At 38.2% G+C, this 13,606-nt stretch overlaps 2 protein-coding genes across 2 annotated transcripts; one reads left to right on the top strand and one right to left on the bottom strand.

The window, feature by feature from the left end:
- Nucleotides 1–1,194: 1,194 nt before the first annotated feature.
- LOC117972647 (non-histone chromosomal protein HMG-14A-like) lies at nt 1,195–6,748 on the bottom strand. The gene is made up of 6 exons (XM_034922437.2): nt 6,543–6,748; nt 4,303–4,332; nt 3,524–3,559; nt 3,258–3,302; nt 2,741–2,854; nt 1,195–2,237 (listed from the first exon to the last, which is right to left on the bottom strand). Exons 1-6 carry the CDS (start codon nt 6,555–6,557, stop codon nt 2,190–2,192), a joined length of 288 nt encoding a protein of 95 aa, XP_034778328.2. The 5' UTR covers nt 6,558–6,748; the 3' UTR covers nt 1,195–2,189.
- A 293-nt stretch (nt 6,749–7,041) lies between these two features.
- On the top strand, nt 7,042–13,066 carry LOC117406937 (guided entry of tail-anchored proteins factor 1-like). The gene is made up of 5 exons (XM_059028150.1): nt 7,042–7,378; nt 9,416–9,581; nt 11,566–11,633; nt 12,259–12,373; nt 12,657–13,066. The coding sequence occupies exons 1-5, from the start codon at nt 7,289–7,291 to the stop codon at nt 12,728–12,730; spliced, it is 513 nt and encodes a 170-aa protein (XP_058884133.1). The 5' UTR covers nt 7,042–7,288; the 3' UTR covers nt 12,731–13,066.
- The last annotated feature ends 540 nt before the right edge of the window (nt 13,067–13,606 follow it).

The raw sequence follows: 13,606 nt of genomic DNA, 5'->3' as shown, positions 1-13,606 counted from the left end.
AAACATGGCCATAAATGAATGCAGCCTGCCCACTGTCACCTGATGGAGCACGCTATGTGGTCTTGAAAGCTTGTACAGATAACTGTATAACACAAATGTTTGAAATGTTAAAATGTAATTCATAAAAGCAATCACAATGTACTTTCAGTTCAAACTCAGAGTTTCCACCAGGTATAGAGTAACCCAAGAGCATTATTGCCTAAATAGAATTTGTTTACACCTCAAGTGTTGAAGGAATAACTCCGATCCTAATCTATAGGACAATGAAAGACAACACATCTAAGCCCTGACAACCAATCTAGTAAAAACAGCCTTTGTAATGGTTTGTCCATTTTTGCTTTGAATGGTTTGGGATTTAGCCAGTTTTTTGAAGGGAATTTTGCTTACAGGGGACGGGTAGAAATATTTACCCGAGAAGTTGTTTCACCTTTAATGGAAATGCCAGAGGTATATTTGCAGAAATGAACTTGTTTATTGCCATTCTTCTTTTTTCCCCATGCGGATTGAATCCTATATAGGCACTCGTGTGCAGTTTTACTCATTTTAAGATGATAATTCAGATATTATTTCTTCCTAACAGTTTTGACTGCAGCACTCCAAAGAGTTCCATTTATTGTGTTTCTTATCAAAGTTCCTTCTGCAAAATGGTTACAAGTTAAAAGAAGCAATCTTTGAGTGCTGTGCCACAAACCCGTCGATAGGCTCTCTTGTGTACGAAGGTAGAAATGAAGCTGACAAACATTTCAGTTAGTGCCTTCATCACTTTCTTACAAGTTCTACCTTACAATTCCCATTGCTCTTTTTGAGGTTATGGATGACTCATTTATCGTGTGAAATCGATTGCTCTGTTGATTATCAGTCACCAATAGATGAAAACAAAGTTTAGAAAAGTAATGCCGAGCGCAATAGATCTCCCACGAATAAGTAGCTTGCACTTAATGAAACTCCATGATGTATTGTCTGAAATGACAGGGCAGTTCCTCAAGCTGTTGATTTGGTGTTTTCCCAGGCAACAAGAAGCTAATCAAGAGTATTTTCAAAATCCTTCACCAGTAAGAATCCTTACATAGTAGAATGCTGATGTGCAATCCTGTAGAACAAAGCATGTTGCCCTGTTGAAGAACACACAACTCAGAATCAACTTTCCAGAGTCAACCGTTTCTAGGAGCTCTGTTAAATAAACACCACAGAAGGAAATGTATAACCAGTTGTTTTATTGGTTCTTTTATACCCATTATTACACAGAAACAGCTATAAACAAAAACAAACAATGGGTACACTTATACTTGTTACCTAAAAACCACATGTAGCTATTGTTGCCACTGCTGAGATCACTTGACAACTCGAGTGACATCACAGTCGTTTGCTACCTCGCATCCTTACAAGGACAGGTACCACCAGTATGTTTAACACTGTTATGCATGTCAAGTCATAAGCTTTGCCAAAAAAAAAAACAAAAAAAAAAAAACACACATACACAACACAGAAGTCCCATTTTTTTACCATCCTTACAACATACCATTTACACACCCTATATATATAAATTTAAAAACCCTTTCACAGCAGTTACACAATGTTATTGCAAAGGCGTTCAACAACAAACAGACGACACAACACAATGCACAGTTTGGAAAGGGTAAAGACCTTGGACTTGGGAGCGGGTTAATTAAGTCATGGGGGGAAAAAAAATAAAAATCAACGTGGGTACACATTTAAATGTTACAGCATACAAACATTCTAAAAGTTATAAACAAAATAGGTGTATTTTTTCCTCCAATACCTCTCAGTTAATTATTATTTTTTGTTTTGTTAATTCAATACAATCTAGGTTACAGTACCCATCCCTCACAGCCTATGGAATGTTAGCCTGGGAGCCAATCTGTCCCTGCTCCAATACAGTATCCCAGATCGCTGCATTTCCACTCTGCAACACCTCGCCCCCCGCCCTGTCCCCCACATTGCAAATAAAAACCTACGCATTTACAATGACAATTGTTTTCCAGAGATGTAAAAACATGGGATGTGGTGGAATCCCTTTTTTTCTGAATTTCTCGTTTTAAAAAAATGCGTTTCTACAATCAAAACTACTAAAAAACTTGCATTTAGAAAATAGTCGATAAAAATATTCCTCTGAATTGTACAAGAAAAGGGGTTCAGGGACCGCTGATGAGAGACGTGGTAAAGGGATGCTAGTCAGATTCCCCACCTTTCTCTCCGGATTCTTCAGATGCTGGCGCCTGCAAGAAGAAAGAGTGAATCGAAAAAATAAAAATAAAACAACCTTTCAAAACCACATTAACACTGTGAATAATAAAACAAAATGATTCTACAATGATCATGATTATATGGGTCGCCCCCATCCCCATCCCCATCCCCATCCCCATCCCCATCCCCATCTGCACTCTCATTCCCTATTTCTTTGAATCAAAACACCCTAATTGGTAGCCTCAGTCTTTGCATGTTGTACTGGAAACCTTGAAGCTAAATGAATGTCCACAGCTCCACTTAGTGGCTGACAATTCTGAAGCAGGGATAAACAACTTGAGCTAAAGCACTTCAGGCTGGTTTCATAGACTGGTTTGCACAAATCTTCGACTACCTTGCCCAAGGTAAGACTGGGTAGTCAAAGATTAGTGCTTATCAGGAGGGTTTATTTTATCTATGAAGCGTGGAACAGCACGGCACTACAGGACCGCAGTGTCCTTCTGTATACGGGTCTGAAACTCATGGTTTGGTTTACCTCGTCGCTTTGGGCTTCTCCGTTTTCTGCAGGGGCGTCCTCCTCCTTCTCCTCCTGCTGCTTGGCTTCTTCCTTTGCCTTTCCTTTCTTGGCCTTTGCTGGCGTTTTCTCCTTCTATAAAAGACAGAAATACAAATGTATATATTAATCTCATCTACTGTCAATTCAGTGCACGTGTGTGTACAGGACCATAATGGGAGGTGGGGGCTCTAGCTTCAACCGTCTCATTAATACAACTAAACTTCCAGCGGACTAAACACACATACCCTGACTGTTCCCCACTCTGAACTGTGCATGTCTGTTTCCATCCCTACCGCACAGGAACCTGGGGGAAACTAAACACAGGCAAGCGACAATACCAAGATGCTAAAACAGGGCAGATGGTATCATCTCATTTTGAAAGGGGACACGATCGTCAGATTAAATTCACTGCATGCCAGCGGTTAAGGCATGTGTTGGGTCGAGGAAAGAAAGAAAGAAAGAAAGAAAGAAAGAAAGAAAGAAAGGAGCCTCTTACCTTTACTGGCTTTGGCTTGGGTTCAGGCTTTGCTTGAGCTGGTTGCTGAAAAATGAATAAAAGTGTATTGGTCATTCCATGCTATAATCACACTTAAACTTGGGGGGAAGCATTTTTAAATTTACATTAAACACACAGAATCAAAAGTTTAATAACACAAACATTGTTAGATCTTTGATGAGAATATACAGCTTTTTAAATACAATACCCAGCCTTGTTTTCTCTATCCATACCCAATTAAAAACACAAACCACATGCATGCTTACCTCTTGTATCCTTGTTGATCTCCTCTTGGGCAGCTTCTGTTTGTAGAACACAAATAAGAGAAATAAAGAAACAATCGATCTCTAGACTTTGCAGTTATGGAAAACTACCTACATGTATTTCTATATGCCGAAAAAAAGAAAACCAGAGATAACTGATGTCTGATCACGCAAAGATTGTATGCAAGGGATTGATTTCCTGCAAGACACGCAGTACCTCTGATAAGAATATAGTGCCATGTACAATTACAATGACTTGAGCACCACAATCATAGTCCAGTGGATCACACACAACTTTCATCTTATGATTGTGCCATACCAGAATGCATGTGGCTGATCAATCATTCTCCATTAGAGAAGGCATTACAGCTTTGCGCTGCAGTTCAGTAATGTAGCTATAGTACTACACCCACCTTCTTAAAAATCACACACAAGCCAAAGACCCTGTCCTCACTACTGCAGGTAGGTTTGAACCCTGGTAGTACAGCTAGTCTAGAACTTCATACAATTGAGAGAAGGACTACTGGTTCCAAACCAGCTGTAACCAGACATCTCAGAATGTGCTATGCAAAAACACACATCACTAAGATAATCTGCTCACCTTCCACTTTGAACTTAAGCCTTCCATTTGACTAGTTCTGACATTTAAACAACGGAGTTTATTTGTATCATTTATTTGAAATTCAGTCATTTTTTTTTTTTTTTTTTTTCGGGTACAGATGTCACAATGATAATGTTTCTACACATTTTCTAAATTGTCTGAAAGATTCATCAAAACTTACATCATCTTGTGCTTCAACTTTATCACTTTCCTGAAAAAAGAAAGAACAAGGGTATTTAAATATATTATTATTATTATTATTATTATTATTAATAATAATAATAATAAATTGCATTTTGGGCAATAAATGAAACAAAGATATAATTAAAAGGTTCAGTTTTCCATGAACGTTAAGATGATAATATTCATAATACAACACACACACTTATGTAATTAAGTAACTTTAACAGCTCATTACAAGTTTGTCATTTGTCAGTTTGTAAAATTATTTTATACCAATAAAATTACATATATGTATACATATAGGGTATACAATTTTCATGTGAAAGAAAGTCAGTACCACTGCCCGTGATAACCTAAGACTCCTTAGTATTTTCTTTTGCTTTGGGCAAGATAGTAAATAGTGGTACAATATTAGGCTATTTTAAAATGAGTCTAGGCCAGGCCTTCATTCAAATCCATTGTTATCTAAACCTAGGTATGCAATTACGTAATGAACTGACAGGATGGAACAAGGTTATGGGCTCCTTGTCAAGGGAACAGACAAATTCACTGCTGTTTTTAAGCCAGGAGTGTTCAGTTTTCTGACACGGAGTCTAGGGAGAACTCTAAATCTGCGCATTATACTTCAATGTATAATTGACTTGGAAAATATTTTACAAGTTATTGTATTATAACTACGTACACATGGGTAAGTAGTCGAGTCTCGAGGGCAGTATAACGGTTTTAAACTGCTTCGAAAATAAGTTTAAACGAAAATATAAATAAAACTACAATAGATGGTGGTTATTCATGTGTAAACAAATGATCTGCTTTCAGTATATTCAAATGTCGTTAAGTCGAATTAACTAGGAGCAAATCAAAAAACCGGTAGCGTGGTTGTTGGGGAAATCTACACGTCTTAACGAGCCCTTGTTTTAAGGTTTAGCGCAGTATTTGTTATTTTCCGTCTTTGTTAGTCTCTGCTACAAAAAGAAAAATAAACACTAAGCGCCCCGCCTCCCTAAGCGCCCTCCTATATCAAGTAAGGGAGGGGCTTGCGACATCAAAGGCGAGGCGACGTCACCGCAGCCACCTTCCATTCCCGCCTTTTGTTCGCGTTTCGAACTCCGACATCCTCAGCGATACTCCAAGCGGAGAAAGTCTGCAACGTACGAGAAAACTGTAGCACTGACGCTGTGCTGGGACATCGTCATTACAATACCAGCAAGAAGAGGGGGTGGGGGGGGACTGCACAGATGTAGGCAGACGCAGACAATGTTCACGGTGTTAAGTTATGCGGATTTTAAACGATATTATATTTAGACTTCCCTTTTGAGACATTGTTAGGCCTAACTATTTTGTTTGCGCACACACGCAGTGTGTCTGTTGAATTCGAGCGTCGCAACAATTATAGCTTACAGTAAGCGTCTTCATTATCAGCAGCCATGACACCTACACGATTGTGCATCCAACCTACCTTATTGGGTATACAAGACCAAATGGAATGGCTGCATCTGTACCGTCTGCATTAACGTACGAATTAGCACCAGCTTACTGAGAATTTACATCTTTAAAACCGCAACGAGCATGCAACATGTATACTGCGTTCCCCCCTTTATTTTTTAAATGACGTATCAATTAATACAATATTTTTTCTTCATGAAAATAGATACATATCAAACATGTACAGTCGTCTTTAGATAAAAGCGTTGCATTTTATTATTATTTTTTAAAATTTGGTTTCGCATTCCTTCGAACTCTGCACAATTCCACAATCTTTGTGTACAGTACGAGGATACACCACCTTTGTTTGAATACATTTCAATACGTGCCATTTTGAAGAACAAAAAAACCACAACCTCGCTTATTTACATATTCGGAAGAAAAAAAAAAAAACATGCTCACGAAATTTACTGTCCAGCAAGAACTGACATATTTAACATGTATTTATACGTGCATCTCGACATACCAGGGCACACCACTGCTGTTATACAGTGTAGGACACAATAAAGGCGCCAGTTCAAGATAGTACAGACGGATTCATCAATCCCCTCCTAACCACACACCAAAGTGTTGTTAGTCAGTTTCCTTCCATTGCAACATTGCACTTGTTTTTTCTGCATGCACTAGACGAATGTTTTAAATGCATGTGCATTGCAAAATTAACGTAAGAAAAAAAAAATTTCCACTTTTTTTCTTTTAAGAAAACAAAATAAACACACACATATTAAAAACATGCATGCACGCAATTAAACGTACCTTTCTTTTCGGCATGGTTTTTGTTTTTCTGTATAATCAACTAATAACAAAAAAAAGTGTAAATGGCGTTGCCCACAGGTGAAAACAAGATGACTAGTTATCGCTTGTGTCCAGAAGGAATCCAAACAAGGCTACCTTGTAAAATAGCCTTGCAAGACGTTAATATTCCATCACAAAAAACCAGATCAAACCAGATTGGGTCTCTCCCCCCTCCCCTCCCCATTCTATTTATTATATAGTACCAATTTGATGGGCCACTCACTCTCCGCCCCTGGTCGCCTTTGATTGGCCTTTTAGGTCCCGACAACACATTTTTAAATCAAAACAAGACACCTATGTGGGCAGGTTAGCATGCCAATCAATCTCTGGGTTTTCCCTCTTTTTTTGGTAACGGGAAAGGGTGGTCACAAAACGTAAAATGTAAAAAGAGTCCAGCACTTAAGCATTTCCTAATTCCCTCTCTAGCCACTGCTTTAAATCCAGTCACGTGATATTTATTTCTGTTGGGCGGGGGGGAGCACTGCTGCGACTGTTTTCTTTTAATTGTGCCAAATGTCTTGATTAATAAGGATTTACAGTTTTTTCATGATATCTTTATCTCTTCAAATATGATCCACAGAAAATGTAGACAACACTATTTGCTTAATAAAAGGAGTACCCGCGTGTCTGTGTCTTGATATAATTAATAAGGGGTGTGGATTCACTGCCGTCCTCACTGTGTTGAGCAAAATACCGGTGTAAGGAAAATGGCGGAAAGCTACGCGTGGATTTTGGTCCTCGGAGCCGTCCTTTTGTGCAACCTTGTGAAAACGTTTTTGCCGTCAGTCTCTTCCCTTGTAAGTAGCTCGTACGTGATTTTATGCAGCAGGTAACCCCCCAAAAACACGTAATGCATACAGATATTGTTAATTTACTACACCAGGCCCCGGGCCTCATTTGTTTTAGGGAGTACAGGAGTTCATTCAATCTGACTTGTGTGCATTACCTTGACTACCGTTAAAAAATTAATAATTCATTTTCGAATGACTTTGTTAAAACCTGCCTGGCGTGCCACGTCCAGTTATAAATGTGTAGTTTTTACAGACGGCTGAAATATGTACAAGTATTCGAGCCATTCATATCACCACACAGTAGAGGACTCGTCACAACAAACACCCGCATGTGTTGTTGATATGATAAACTGCATGTAATCCTTTTCAGGAAGGTGTGTGGGTGAAGTGCGTAACGTGTAACAGAGTATACATTTGCAATCTAAGTACTGCATCTCCCCAGGACGGTACTGTATATTATTACAATTAAGGGGTGCATATCTGCGGTACAACTTCACTTTGTATACATACTGTACAACGAGTAGATATAATAACAGTTCATATTTATAACCTATAAGGTACTATGTTATTTGATTACAATGAGAATTAAATAATGTGAGAATACAATTACATATAAAGTATTGGGGACAACCAACGTGACTGTACACTTGTAGACCACACCGGTAGTACATCTGGCAGGATGGATTGCAGAGGCAGGTACACGATCTACTGGAAGAAATTGTGCTATTGACTTGCAAACATATTATTTCCAGCTGGTAGTCCAAATAAAAAATCATTTTTTTCATCCTGTGATTACCCCCAAAATAGGTGGTTGTTCTTTAATGAATTCAGGGGTGGCTTATCCCAGCCAGGTATCAAATTAACCCTCTATCCTCCTGTAGCTCTTTAGAATTGCATTAAGGTATAAACCAATAAACTGTTGATTTTATCTGAAATAATAGCGTATAGACCATATAGTTTGTGTTTATGTGGACCCTCCTTTGTATGCATGTCAGTATTTACTGTATTGTATTTTTTTTTTTAAATTGCCAAAGACAAATCCTTATTATTTCCCCTGAATATTTAAATACATACATACATATTATGTTTTATTGGCAAATTCACACCACTATAAACGTTTTTTTTTTTTTCTTTTTAGTGTATGTTACTGGTTTCCTGCCCTGTGCTTGTTCCAAATATATCTTACACAATTGTGCCAAATAAAGCTGTTATTTTTAGGACCACAGTGACTTCTTATAATCTGTGGTTACATTGCCGGGGTTAATATATTGTTCAGTGTCAGTGTAGGTGACCATTAGACTAACCACAGCCCTTAGCCACCTTGTAGGTATTATTGATAGAAAAGAGATTATCTCATAATCCCCTTTAGTTTGTGGTATTCTTGTACTGCAATGGTGCTCAACTAGTGCAGACCATGTTTCTCTCATCCCATCCAGTTCCTGGCTCACTCGGTTTCATTTTAATTTACATTAATTGAAGTTAGAATCGTGCGTTGCTCCAAAAAGCTAAAGTGTGAATGAACACCAAAAAAAAAATGAAAGTAAATGAAACTGGTAAAATTAGATATTGATACATAGTGAAGAGGCTATGCATCTGATTTCAATGAAAGTAACTTGGAAGCTTAAAGCACATCAGTGTAAAACAAAAAAGGATCTTTATGAAATCGCCAGTAGTACCTGTGAGTCTCATTTTTATGTCATTTGTTTATAAAATTGCTAACATCGTTATTATTGTTATTTTATTATTTAAGCACCTGTATTTAGAGTTGCCGCTGCTAACACCACTTTGAGGTGTAACTGCAAGAAACTGTAGACAAGCATTTTGCTGAGGCCTGCATGTAAGCAATCACACGTGACGTAATGGAAGGTCCTACGTAACCCTTTTGGTTATTATTTTTTTTATTAGTTATTATTTTCTGCAGGTTGAACATCCTCTCGCAGGGGATGCAAGACTGTTAAGGTTAAGCCCTTCTAGTCTTGCTGTGTTATGTTATGAGAAGCGCATTACCTCTGTGAAAGTTGTGCCTCTGGTCTTTGCACACAGCTGTCGAAGGTCCTTCAGAAGGATGCTGACCAGGAGACCCAGATGAGGCTGGAAATCCAGAGCATGAAGCAGGAGCTCTCCACCATCAGCATGATGGATGAGTTTGCCAGATACGCCAGACTGGAACGGAAGATCAACAAGATGACAGACAAACTCAAAACGCATGGTAAAGGGTCTTGTCTTTCTAAAACTGGGATTCTCAGCCTTTTCACTATTGTTCCAAATGGGTGCCCTACAAATGTCACATGGGCCACTGGCCTAAGTGCTTCTATTCACTGAGCTCAAGTATTAAAGGGATTGAAAACACTCCCATTGCATAGCAGTGTGATCCAATCCTGGTTTTACTATGAGTTTAATAAGACGCACCTGAGCACTGGGTTTAAAGAGTAAGTAGCGGGTTTCTGAAAAATATAGCATTACATGTCCCCAGGTGTTGCTACAACTGTTTAAATAACGTACGTGTAATTTCTCTTTTCATGGTTAACATCCTGACAACTTTTTACATTTATAACTTTAAAGTCTGTTTCAAAGCTCTTTTCAAAGTGTCCGCTCTAGTGCACTGGGGTTTTGAGATCTGTCCTCTAAAACACTGCAGGAAGAGTGATTTAAAAAAAAAAAAAAAAAAAGTTTTTGAGTGCTCTGGCTTTTCTGTTCCGTACCACATCATGGATTGTTATTGCTGTGTTACCTGTTTCATAATGTGGGCAACAATCCTTACACTATCGTGGTACGTTTACACTGGCCGTTTTTAGGACGGCCTTGGACCCTATCTTTTTTCTGCAGTGTAAACGCACACTGCCTACTCTCAGCTGTCCTAAAAACGGCCAACTAAAGAGGTGGCTCAGCGCCAAATTAGCTCCGTCCGAAAGGCAGTGTAAACTCACCCGACTTTAGGACGGCTCACGCACGACGTGACTGCCAAAAGTTTAGCATCACCCTATAGAATTAACTAATTTTGCTTCATAAAGTCAAATGAAACCAGCTGAATAATGTTAAGTTAACATATTGAATTACATACCGCTTTGTAGTTTTCCATATACTTAACGAAAAACTGACAAATTGAAAAATGTGACATTTCGAAATCTAACATGAAACACTGTACTATATGGCTTCTGGTAGATTTTTGCGATACAATTTTGTAGTTTCTTTGATTTTATGAACAGAATTTTATTTAACATTATGTAAAAAGTTTTTTTTTGTTTTTGTCTCGATCCAAAAATTCTAGGTGATGCAAAACTTTTGTTGTATGAACAGTAAAAACAGCTTAGCTTTGGGGTGAAAAAAAGGAGCAGAGGTCACCTTGACCAGAGGTATAACCACAGGTCTGGGAAAAGCCTCTTCATAGCAGGGACAGATCTGTAGCAGTGATCTCACACAATCTGACAGCGCTGTGCTGGGAAGCACCACCCCGGCAGCTGTCGCACACTCCCAGCTGTTGGTTGTACACCTGGTAAGAGTTGCATAAGAGACGCACTAGTCAAAACTCCCTGTTTATCTGCAGACAAGAAAGCCTTCCTGTGGAAGTCTTTCAATGACTGATCAAAGTGATATTTCTATACAGTACAGGTGATTTAACATGGGCTATGTAGAGTGCTTAGTGACTGATCAGATACAATTGGGTGTCTTCTGTTATTCCAGCATTTGCCACAGCAGTCATATAAACAGTATTGTTTGTTTAACATTAAACACTCCTTTGCAGCAGAAGAGATTTTTTTTAATGAGTTCTTTCACTTCTTTTCTTTATTATGGCCTTATCAAAACTATCTCCTGTTTTTACCGCCCCCCCAGTACAATGATTTGGGGTTGGGTTTGTTTGACCCCTAACAGGTGGGATGATTTTAGGAGTAGTTGCAGTGTGTGGAAGATTAATAGGGTTGTGCAAAGAGGAATAGAAAAAAAAAAAGTCTTTTTGAATCGGTGAGCTGAGGACTTCTAAAGCCCTGGTTTGTAATAATCTTGAGACAGAGTGGATGCCATTAATCTAAAACGAAGTTTAAAATCCAGAAACACTTATTTTGTGTGTATTCTGATCTTAGCCTCTCTTTTGATCAATTGAAAAGACCAGTAGCTTGAGTAAAGAATCTGCTGCACAGTATATTATAGGTTTTACAATCAAGACCAACTAGCATAGCCTTTTTTTTTCTTTTCAGTCAAATCAAGAACTGGTCAGCTGGCAAAAATAAAATGGATGGTTAGCATTGTCTTCTATATTTTACAAGTAAGTAAAAAGCATTGTTTGAGACACATACATTACATATGTTTATACTTTACCCAGATTGATGCTCAGTTGGATGCCAATATATTGGCTAAACGTCAGAGGGAAATAATAACATCAAAGCAATTCCGTACTGTTCATTTTCTGATATGGCAGTGAATGTCAATGATACAGATCACACGCTTTTTCACATACGACACTCTTTGTATTTTGCATGTTTACAAAGCATTCAATTATAGATGAAAGACCCCTTACGCTAGTCCTCCGGGGATGTTTTGTTTTTGTTAATAAGCTCCATGATATATTATTATTATTATATATTGCATTAGCTTTGTGTATATTGAAGAAAACTTCAGTTTTGTTTTTGAGGCTGTGTCTGTGATTTCCAGTCACATGTGACTCCAGTACCAATATTGACCATCATAGGTTACAAATTGCATGACGTTTTCAGCACAAAGCTTCTCGGCATAAATACTGTACACACAGGAAATGAAACTGCAGGAAAAACAGTGCGACACTATCAATCATATTCTTTCAATACTATAAATATATACATAAAATGTTGATTACACCTATGGTCTTACTGGTACTTGTAGTAATGTCATTTTAAACGATTCTCTCTCCCCAGGCAGTTCTAATGATCTCGTTAATTTGGAAGTATTATGCCGACCCAGTGACTGTACTGCCCAGCAAATGGATTGCACCTCTCGAACGTCTAGTGGCTTTTCCAAGTGGAGTAGCAGGTTAGAGAAGTTAATGCAGTGATGTCATGGTGATATATCTACAGTACTAAAGCACATTTCTGATGGATCTCTGAATATAACCAGTTTTTTTTGCTGCTTTTAAAGCGGCCTACAGTTGTATGCTTGTAATGGCAGTGCAGGAGTCCTAGTGTTTGTCAATGAAATGCTTGATGGCACTGCATGTAGAATGACTTATCTCGTTGTATTTTATTATTTATTACTAGACGTTGTTATTAAGCATGCAGTTGTAAATGGCTTAAAAATGCATTTGTTTTCTTTGCAGGTGGAGTTGGAATAACATGCTGGCTTGTAGTGTGCAACAAGGTTGTTGCAGTCATGCTCCAGGCTTTCAGCTGAGAAGAGAGACCAGCTTTCTATGTATTGCCCTGTAATCAAACCCAGTTTCATCTGTTTTCCCAAAGCTTAAAACTGGGGATTTGTTTATGTTGCTGTATATATGGCAACATGACAGTGAATGGATGTCTTTTTTTTAATTTATTGTTTCACATTGACTATTTGCACTTGTCAGTGTGATATTTTACTTCTGGAGATGCTCTATTCTAGTCACACCTGGGTTTTAAGTTGATTGAGTTGAAAGGGTCCCCTGGATTGAAAACAGTAACCATAGTCCTCTGCCAAGGGTTGGTCGGATTTGAACTAAGTTGAGAAAGCCAGGGTAATCAAAGATGTTTTTTTTATTTTATATCTATCTATCTATCTATCTATCTATCTATCTATCTATCTATCTATCTATCTATCTATCTATCTATCTATATATATATATATATATATATATATATATATATATATATATGGACAATTTTGGCTCTTGAAGGTATTATTGCCATACACAATTATAAATTCCCTCCCACTGTTATTTACACAAAGATGCTATGCAATACAAATTTAGAAAAAAAAGATTCTGATCTCAGAAGGTAATACAAGTGCAGGGCAGTCAAATCAGTTTGGGCCCAAGCATCCAGTCAACTAATGACCCCAGGGCCTGTTGGGGCGGGTGGGGGTGGGGGGAGAACAATTAAAAACAATTAAAAACAATTGTATAAAAATAAATTTGCAACAGTACGCAAGCATTACCCACGAGGCAGCGAGAGTTAGTGGAAGTGCACTTGTTCATTGCTGGCCCTGGCACTAGTTGCATATACAGACAGAAGACTGGCAGACCTACAAAGCCACTACACTAATCAACAGTCTGGAACCCTGTAGCCTGTAGAG

The sequence above is a fragment of the Acipenser ruthenus genome, chromosome 8 (assembly GCF_902713425.1).
Source record: "Acipenser ruthenus chromosome 8, fAciRut3.2 maternal haplotype, whole genome shotgun sequence".
NCBI lineage: Eukaryota > Metazoa > Chordata > Actinopteri > Acipenseriformes > Acipenseridae > Acipenser > Acipenser ruthenus.
This window is presented reverse-complemented; position numbering and strand designations above follow the sequence as displayed.